Raw genomic sequence first — 11,221 nt, 5'->3', positions numbered from 1 at the left:
TTTTATTTGATTAAATATAAATTATTTACAATTCAAAATAATATAAAATATATATATTAATTTTATGAAAATTTATATATACTAAAAATTTTATAATAAAACTATATATATCATGATAATATTTAATTTGAAAAAATATATTTAAAACATATATATATATAAATATATATTAAATTTATGAAAATTTTATATATGCTAATATATATTTTTAGAAACTATTATATAATATATATATATAATAATATATATATATAACAATAATATTTAATTATTATTCCAAAAAAATATAAAAATATATTTATTACATATATAAATAAATAATATATGTTACGAACTCTGTATTTTTTTTTTTTTTTTTTGTTATACGTATATTATATATATTATATAATATTATATATATATATATATATAATATTAATAATATACAAATATTGAATTTTTTTTTTTTTTAATACGGGTTTATTATTTTATTTTAATATAATAATATATTAAGTATATATTTATTTATATAGTAAAATATAATAATATATTTTTATAAATATTTTATATAGAAAATTTTTAAGTTGAAAAAAATAGTGCCTTATAATATTAATTTTTTTTTTTAAATATAAAACAATATATATATATATATATATTGAATACCTAAAATATACCTATACAGTATATTAAAAAAAAAAAAAAAAAAAAAAAAATATATATATATATATATATATATATGTATATAATAATAATACGTATAAATATGTTAAATATATCCTTGAAGGACAAAATAAAAAAAATATACGTATATATAATATATATAATATATATAATATATATAATATATATATTATATATGTGTATATTTGTTTGTGACGTTATAACATATTCTTTTTGTTTATATTTATATAATTTCGCCCTGGTTTTTAAATGTATTTAAAAAATAAAATAAATGATATAGTTCATAAGGATGTCCCATAGCTGGATAGCACCTTAAAGATTTTTTCCTAAAAAGAGAAAATAAAAAAAAAAAAAAAAAAAAAATATATATATATATATATATATAACATGTGTATAAATACATACATATAATACGCACAAATATATATATATATATATATATATGTATTTTTTATTTTTTTTATTTTTTCTTTTTTTATTTTATTTTATTTTTTTTTTTTTTGGGGGGCACCGTTGAAGAGCCAAAGTCTGCCTTAAATATACTCGAGAGAAAATAAAAAGAAAAAGGAAATATCAACAAAAAAAAAAATTGTAACAAATATTGTAAAAGCGGTGATGTAAAGAAAACATTTTGATTTGTTATAAATATGATAATAATTGTATGTATTAAATTTTTATATGAATTTTCAAATAAATTTATGATTACATAAGATAAAGATGTATCTATATAAGATTTTATATTTTTTAACAAAAAAAGAAGATTATAAAAATAAGTGATTAAAAACGGATGTTCATAATAGGTGCTTATTTTTTCCATATATATATTGTCTTTACATATATCTGTATTCATTTTTATATTATTTTCTTTTTCTTGATTTACTATATTAAATTTTGTAATAGATAAGAAATCATCATGATATGTATGAATGAATCTATTTTTTTCATCTTTTATATGTTCATACAAAACCTGAATATTATGTTTTGTATTATTCATAGTAGTTGTTTTGTTTTGGATTTTTTGGTCGATATTTGAAAATAATAATAATACATTTTGAAAAAAAAAAAAATTATTCTTTTGTAAAAAATTATTAATATAAACAAGAAATAATTTATTTAAAATGTTTGGAAATATTATTGAAACGTCTAATTGTTCATAAATTTTAGATTCATATGAGTTATTTTTTTCAACTTTTTTTCTATATTCAAATAAATTTAATATGGATTCTTTAATTTTATAGTTCCTTATCATATTTTGAATTGATATGTATTCATTATAACATTTTTTCTTTATTTCATTATGATTAGAATTAATGATGTTTATTGGTTTATTATGATAATACTCTTCACCTTCATTATATTTACAGCTGTAATGATTTTCTTGATTATTATAATTTGTTTCTTTTATTTGTATATTTCTTTTTCTTTGGTCTTTCTTTTTTCTTTCTTCTTCATATAATATGTCAATAAAATTATTATGATTTTTTAGCATGTCCTTATATTCATAATCATAGGTACCAAACATATTAGTTTTTTCATTAATATAATAATCTAAGTAGGAAGTTTTACCTTTTTTTTGGTTTTTTGTTTTTTTTGAAACATTAACATGCTCTTCTTTATTATAATGATCAGAAGGTTCATCATTATTATAATTATTATTATAAATATATTTATTATTATCTACAGTTTCTTCATCACATTTATATATGTCATTAAAAGGATCTATTCCGTTTATGTCTTTACTTTTTTTCAAAATAACGTGGTAATACATATAATTAAATATGCAACTATTAATATTTAAAAAAGGATATTTAATATTATTAAAGTGAAGATCTGGATAAAATTCATTACACGTTTTTTTTTTGTTCATATTATTATTAAGCATATATATATTCTTTATATTATTATTATTATTTTCTTCTACCTTTTCATCTTTTGTCTGGGCAATATTACAAGTATTCAAAAAAAAATCGTCGACATCGCTAGAATTACAACCATATGAAAAACTTGTCATGTTGTGTATATTATCTTGATAATCCACGACATTATCATTAATATAATAATTATTAATATAATAATTATTATTATGGTCATTATATTTTTTATTATTTAATATATACTCATTCATTTTGTTTAATATATATATATCCTTTTTATTTACAGCAGATAACTGGTTATGTGTTACAAAATTATTATTTTTTATTTTTATGTTTATAAGACAAACAGAAAAATAATATATATATATTATATGTTTATATAAATAATTATCCATTCCAGTAAATATGAATTCATACATATTTTTTAATTTATTTATTTGTGTCTGAAAGAAGTTTATTATATCATAAACATTTATATAATCATTAATATGACTCGTATGTTTGTTTATAAATTCTTTAACAGATTTTATTATATTATAGTGTTTAATCATAAGAAAAGTATTTTTTATATATTCATTATTATATTCAGTACAATTAAAATTATATATTTCATCATTAACATACATACTTTTATAATCACACATATTATTATTTAATACAGTTTTTATACAATCCATATTATTATCTTTTTTATAAAACTTATAATAATCATACACAACACATAAATATAATAGATATTCTTTTAAGGTTTCTATGACATCACTTTTCATAATTACATTATATATATTTTCTGTAATTTTTTCAACTTGTTTCATCACACGTTTTTGATAACCCTTTAAATATTTTAATAAACCCATATCTTTATAATTAATATATGTATAATATTTATTTAAAAACATATTTATATATATACTCATTTTTATATATTTTATGCACCCTTTAAAGTTATTCTGTTCATTATTCTTATAAAGCACAAAAGGAATATTTAATATAAAGCTTATATTATTATTTATAAAATCGTTATCGTCAATAAAATTATTACTATCATTATAAAAAAATCCTATCATACCATCAACATATTTGTTATCATAAACATATTTGTTATCATAAACATATTTGTTATCATCAATATATTTGTTATCATCAATATATTTGTTATCATCAATATTATTATCCACATTATTATTTTCGATATTATTATTTTGCACATTTTTATTATCACATACATATTTTAATTCCTTTACATACTCAACAAATTCATCACTCTCAAATATCCCTTTCATATATTCATAACATTTTTTTATATCATCAAAAATATGTTCATTCTCTTCTATGTTCTTTTTTAATTCCCTAGAAACTATCGAAGTCTTTACAAATATATCTGGGTGTTTTAAAATCAATCTTTTCATATTTTTAATACTCTCATTTTTTTCTTTTGTCAAATTTATCTTATTCTTTATCATAAAATTGTTCATATCCTCACCTTCATTCATCATCAATTTTTTAACTTCATTCGTCTCAAGTAAATAACTTGAGGAATTCTTTTTTTTTTTTAAAGTGTCACATATACCATAATTCATTTTGAACCTTTAAAGAAAAACACTATCTCAAAAAAAACAAAAAAAATAAAATAAAATAATAATACATACATATATACATATATATATATATCAATACATAATTAAAAAAATATATGTGTATTATATTTTCATATAAGGGGCAAGGTTTTTCTTCATTTTATTGGTACATAACATTATAAAACAAAATGAAATTATCAAAATGTTTATATATACTTATTTAAAAAAAAAAAAAAAAAAAAAAGAGAGTATTTTTTCTTATCAATATTTTTGAAAAAATAATCAACTTGATTAACATTAAAATAAAAAAAAAAAAAAAAAAAATATATATAAATACAGATATATAATATATATATATATATATATATATATATATATATATATATATGTTCTTATTATTTTTTTTTTTTCTCTAACCTAAACCCTTTGAATTCTAATTATTTACAAATAAAAAGTACATAAACTAATATCTTTGAACATATATTTTTTATGGAACATGATGTGTTCTAATAATATACACATAAATAAAAATACATTATATATACATATATATATATATATATTTTTTTTTTTAAAAAAAAACATATTGTAAACCATATAATTTTTTAAGTACAAAATATTTTATACTTCTATTTTCATAGTTTTATGAGTCTTATGAAAACATACGAATAATAAAATAAGTGCTACACAGACACACCCATAAAAAAAAAAAAAATGATAAAAAAAAAAAAAAAATAATAAAAATATATATATATATATATATACGACACAGAACATATGTATGTATATAATAAATTACTAATAGAAAAACTTCACCCGAAAAAAAATCACACAATGCTATGTATACACGTTAAAAAAAAAAAAAAAAAAAAATTACAAAATATATATAAAATAAGTAATTCAAACTACGAAATTACAAATGTGCTATGAAAAAAAAAAAAAAAAATTATATTAACAAATAAAATAAAAGTATTATTAGTACAGTAAAATAATTAATAACAAAAAAATACTTAAGTGTAATAATATATATTAAATATGATATATAAACACGGGACACATAAAAAAAAAAAAAAAAAGGAAAATAATTTTTTTTTTTTTGATTTATAATATATAATATATTCTTTCATATTATATATACGGTGTGTGTGCATATGGAAAAATAAATTTTATTATATAAATACCATAAAGAATATTTATGGCATATTCTTTTATTTTATTTTTCCTTTAGGTAGTATATAGCACATAAATACAGTAAAAAATAAGTATTTATATATATTTAAAAAAAAAAAAAAAAAAAAAAAAAAAATTTTTATTATACAATTTGGCTGGAAATTATAATTAATTTTTTTTTTTTTTTTTTTTTTCTTTTTCCTTTTTTTTTTTCCCCCCCCCCTTTTGGTAAAAACTCATTTATAAATTGTCATCAAAAAATTTAACAGTTTTTACAATAATTTCAGTACATTCATCTAATTGTTCTTTGGTTATACATAATGGTGGTGTTAAACGAACTGTTTTGTCATGAACAGATCTGGTGATAAGTCCGTTTTCTTTAAATTTCAAGCAGATATCCCATACGTTGACAAGGTCGTTTTTAAATTCAATGGCACATAATAAACCTTTTCCTCTTACTTCACGAACAACTTTGCTGTCTTTTAATTGTTCTTTAAGATTTTGTAAGAATGGAGCACCTAATTTATCAGCATTTTCACATAATTTTTCGTTTATCAAAACTTTTAAAGCTTCTACGCAAATAGCAGCAGCTAATGGGTTACCACCATAGGTTGAACCGTGTTCTCCTGGTTTCAATACAAGCATAACATCATCATTTGCTAATATAGCTGATATTGGGTAGTGACCTCCAGAAAGAGCCTTTCCTAAAAGGATGACATCTGGTTTTACTCCATAGTGGTGAGTACATAATAATTTTCCGGTTCTTCCTAAACCTGTTTGTACTTCATCTGCTACGAATAATACATTGTATTTCTTACATAAGGAAGCTACACCTGGGAAATAACTATCTGATGGTACTATAACACCAGCTTCTCCTTGTACTGGTTCAACAATAAAGGCACAGACATTTGGGTCTTGTAATTCTTTTTCTAAAGCTTCTAAATCATCATATGGAACTTTAAGGAAGTTTGGTACGAATGGACCAAAGTTGTTTTTGCATTTCTTATCAGTGGAAGCTGATACACAACCTAAGGTTCTTCCAGAGAAGTTATTGTTACAAACAATAATTTTTGCTGAGTTTTCTGGGATTTTTTTTACTTCATAACCCCATTTTCTACATAATTTGTAAGCGGTTTCACTAGCTTCAGCACCAGTGTTCATCATTAATACTTTGTCATAACCAAATAAATTAGTAAGGTATCTTTCACATACTCCTAATGAGTCACTGAAAAATGCTCTACTGCAAATGGTTAATTTTTTTGCTTGGTTGATCATAGCATTTAATATATCTGGGTGGCAGTGTCCTTGGTTAACTGATGAGTAAGCAGATAAAAAGTCGTAATATCTCCTATCTTCAATATCGTAAACGAAAACACCTTTACCTCTCTTTAAAACAACTGGAATTGGGTCATAGTTGTGAGCTCCATAGGTTAATTCGTTGTTCATGTAATCTTGACTACTTTTTAATTCTTTAACGAAATCCATTTTTACTTTTAATTAATATCTATAAAAGGAAAGAGACCAAAAAAAAAAAAAAAAAAAAAAAAAAAAAAATATATATATTGATACGTTAAAAATGTGTATTATATTACATAAAAACTATTGTTTTTTCATTGGTATGTAATCTTATATATTTTTTTTTGTACATAGAAGAGGGAAAAAATTGATACCACAGATAAATGATATTATAATATATTAAAAAAATATATATGTATACAATTTTATATACATATAAATATGAATATAAATATAATTATAATTATAAATATAAATATAAATAGCTAGTTTATGAACAAGTCAGGTAAAAAAAAAAAAAAAAAAGAGCAACACCATAATAAATAAATAAATAAATAAATATATATATATATATATATATATATATATATATATATTTTCATATATATATGTGTGGGAAATACATAATTAGAATTCCATTTATATAATACAAATATTATTATTTATATATTATAGATTTATAATATAGTCACCATATAATAATAAAACTACATATATACATATGTATATATTATTTTTAAACTTACGTAAAAGATAAATATAATTATTGGGTATTATATAATATAAAAACGGTAGTTTCTTATAAAAATAAAGAGGAATCCTTTTATTAAGATCTGTAATGAAATGAAAAAGTTTTTCAAAACATATAAAGAAAGAATCTTATTTTATATATAAATAAAATGGGAAATTATCAAAAATGTAATAAATAAATATACATATATAAATAAGTAAATATATATATATATATATATATAATTTTATCTATAGTTCTTCATATAAGAAAAGAGTTTAAATTTTATACACAATCCAAATAATGTAAATAAAAATATATTTTATTTCATTTATATTTTTACCTTTTATTTATTTTGGATAAAAAAAAAAAAAAAAAAATGAGATTTTTCTATTTAATATATTTGAGATTTGATTTGTATGTTTTTTTATATATATATATTGTTAAGTTTTTTATGTGTAAGTTTTTTGTTGTTATGGAAAAAAAAATACTTTTAATTTTTTTTTATTATAACTTTTTTATATTATTATTATTTTATTTTTATATATTAAATTAAAAAAAGAAAAAAGAAATTATATAATTTTTATAACATTTATATATAAATATTTTTTTTTTATTATATATATATATATTATATAAAATAGTTATACATATTTTACTATTTGCGTAAAAAAATTGGAAAAGTATAGTTATATATTATATAATTTATACAAATAAATATTAAGTTATTTTATATGTATTATATATATATATATATATAATATATAGTAAAAAAAATATATGAGATATTCTATAAAAAAGTACAAATATTTTAAAAAATAGAGCTGTTTTTTATGCATGTAGTTTAGAAAATACATATTCTTCTTATTTTCTAATGTACGTACAAAACATTTATAATAAATACACTAGTGCAAAATAATATATGTACTAAGGTATACTAGGGAATTTTATTATATATGCTTTAGTTATTTGTATATAATAATTAAAGAAAAAAAAAATTAAAAAATAAAAAGAGGGGTGGGGCAAAAGAAAAAAATAAAGTTAAAAAAAAATTATATATATATATTTTATTTTAATATATTATAAATGTAAAAAATCAAGATAAAGGTTTCTTAAAATATAAAGTACTAAAATGAAAATATATAATTTTACCAGATCTATAAAATAAATAAATAAATAAATAAATAAATAAATATATATATATATATATATATTAATATATATGTATATAATTATATTATAATAAATATATATTATTTATTATATTTTTTATTATTATTCAATTTTTTAGTACATAAAAGATGAAGGGAGGGGTAAATTAATAGGAGTTAATTTTTGTTATTTTTTAATATATATATTATATATATATATATATTATAGACCATAAATTTTTTTTTTTTTTTTTTTTTTTTCAACAATTTGTATAAGTATTTGGAAGAACATTTTTTATGCTTACTGAAAAATTGAAATTTTAATTTTTTATATTGCTCTTATAATTAATAAGCTTAAAAAAAATATTTTTTTTTATTTTAAATAAAACGATTCTAATGTGAAATTATATATATATATATATATATATATATATATATATATATATATGTATGTATGTATGTATGTATATAATTATATACAGACAATAAAGTTATTTTTTTTGAATAATAATTTGAATTATGTAAGAAAAAAAAAAAAAAGGAAAAAAAAAATGAATACACATATAAAATAGATATATGATAACAACATATATATATTATAATTTGAATTTTAATAAGGTGAAAAAATAAATAAATATATATATATATATATATATATATATATATATATATATATATTGTGCCATAAAGTAATATTATGTGTGGAGATAAATTTGCATATATAAAGTATATTTATTTTTCATTTCTCCTCTCCCATTGATTTCCCTGCTCTTATAATTTCATCAACCAAAAGAATTTGTTGAGATATGGCTGTAGCAATGGAGAGGATTTCTTTTTTCACACAATAATTGTCATAAATTCCTAAAAAAAAAAAAAAAAATGAGATAAACAAATGGGATGATATAGAAATAAATGTAAATGCACATATAAGATAAAATATAAAATATAAAAGATATAAATATATGCATATATATATATATATTATCATGTATTTTTTTATGTTTTTATGTTTTTATGTTTGTATGTATATTTTTATGTTTACCTTTCAAGTGAGCTATTATGGGCTCTCCTGTGTCCAAGTCCAAACCCAAAGGTTCGGAACGATCCTCATTATACTTATCAATAACATTAAATAATGTTTGGTGAATATCCAGTCCACTATTTTCTAACAAGACCTTTGGAATATTCAGCAAGCTATTTGCATAAATATCTAGTGCAAATTTTTGTTTTCCTTTAATTTTTTTTTCTTCATCTTTTAATTTACAATATGCCATAATTTCAAAAGATCCTGCTCCTGATAAAACACATTTATCGTCGATAACATTTTTAATACTTCTGAGACCATCTCTTATGGCATCTTTAATTTGTTTAATGGTATAATCATTAGGTGCTTGTATAAAGATAGTACAGCTTTTAGGGTTTTGTACTTCTTCAATAAATGTATACTTTTCATCATTTATGGAAATTTCATATACTAATCCAGCATATCCAACATCTTCTTCTGTTAAATCATATACATTGTTACATGGGTTACCTCCACAACATAAAACAATTCTTTCTAGATTTCTTCTTTTAATACGTCTTAATGCCATAATATTTTCTTTAGCAAGTAAATCTAAACTTATGGGATCTATACCTTTTTGATTAAATACAGCAAAATTATATATTTCATTTGTTTCTTTGAATTTTTTTTCAACAAGTATTTTTTTTAATTCAATAATTTTTTTTACTTTATCATCTGTAAATTTTCTTTCCGATTCCACAAGTTTATCTCTATCTTCTGCATTAGAATATACAAAAGATGAGAAGACTTCACTTTTTTCATATTCTAAACTAACATTTAAAACTAAAATAAAACATTTTGTTAATTTATTAGGCATATTAGGATGACGACATCCATGATCTAAGACCATACCTCTAACAAGTTTCGTATTAATACTCATATTTCTTTTGATATCCATAATTTCAATCATATGTAAATCAATTTGTTTCGTAGGTTTATAAATAATTTTTATACTTTCTACAAGGTCATCAGCTAATTTATCAGCCAAACATATGGGTAATTTGGTTCGAATACATGTTTTGCATACATTATATAAAAGTTCTTTATCAAAATTTTCTTCAATATTTACAGGTATTTTCATACTATCTAAGAATTCTAATAATATACCTTTAGCGATATCAAATCCTTGTGTTATAATACGTGGATGAATATTTTCATACAAAATATATTTCTCCGATAAATATATTAAAGAAGTTGCAACTATTAAGTTACTACTAGAACCGTCTCCTAAAGTTTCATCAATGCTTGAGCAAATTCTACTTAACATACTTGCTGTAGGATGTTGAATCATCATTTCATTTAATAAAACATTACCATCTTTTGTTATCTTTATAGCACCTGAACTACTAACTAACATTTTATAACTTCCTTTAGGTCCTAAATTACTTTTTATTATTTCATACATCCCTTTGCTTGCGTTCATATTCGTCATGAGCACATTTGTGGAACGCAAGCTATCCGCCTTCTTGTTCAACAGGTGTATGGACATCTAAAAGGAAAGGGTCGCGTGGATACAAAAAAAAAAAATATATATGTAAATAAATATAAATAAATATAAATAAATATAAATATATATAGATATAAATATATATAAATATATATAAATATATATATATATATATATATATATATTTTTTTTTTTTTTTTTTTTCACTTACCTTTACATATAGCTATTTAAAAAGAAGGATAATTGTAGAATA

General features: G+C 19.0%; 3 protein-coding genes across 3 annotated transcripts; all 3 read right to left on the bottom strand.

The window, feature by feature from the left end:
- Nucleotides 1-941: 941 nt before the first annotated feature.
- On the bottom strand, nt 942-4,114 carry PF3D7_0608900 (conserved Plasmodium protein, unknown function; the record flags this gene model as incomplete). Its single annotated transcript, XM_960986.1, has 2 exons — nt 942-986; nt 1,172-4,114. The coding sequence occupies 2 exons, from the start codon at nt 4,112-4,114 to the stop codon at nt 942-944; spliced, it is 2,988 nt and encodes a 995-aa protein (XP_966079.1).
- Nucleotides 4,115-5,521: 1,407 nt separating this feature from the next.
- Nucleotides 5,522-6,766, bottom strand: PF3D7_0608800 (ornithine aminotransferase; the record flags this gene model as incomplete). The annotated part of the gene is made up of 1 exon (XM_960985.1): nt 5,522-6,766. The coding sequence occupies one exon, from the start codon at nt 6,764-6,766 to the stop codon at nt 5,522-5,524; it is 1,245 nt and encodes a 414-aa protein (XP_966078.1).
- A 2,431-nt stretch (nt 6,767-9,197) lies between these two features.
- On the bottom strand, nt 9,198-11,010 carry PF3D7_0608700 (T-complex protein 1 subunit zeta; the record flags this gene model as incomplete). Its single annotated transcript, XM_960984.1, has 2 exons — nt 9,198-9,319; nt 9,501-11,010. The coding sequence occupies 2 exons, from the start codon at nt 11,008-11,010 to the stop codon at nt 9,198-9,200; spliced, it is 1,632 nt and encodes a 543-aa protein (XP_966077.1).
- Between the last annotated feature and the right edge of the window lie 211 nt (nt 11,011-11,221).

Source organism: Plasmodium falciparum (assembly GCF_000002765.6).
Source record: "Plasmodium falciparum 3D7 genome assembly, chromosome: 6".
NCBI classification, from domain to species: Eukaryota; Apicomplexa; class Aconoidasida; order Haemosporida; family Plasmodiidae; genus Plasmodium; species Plasmodium falciparum.
The sequence above is the reverse complement of the archived record's forward strand: the minus strand, read 5'-3'. Positions and strand labels throughout refer to the sequence as shown.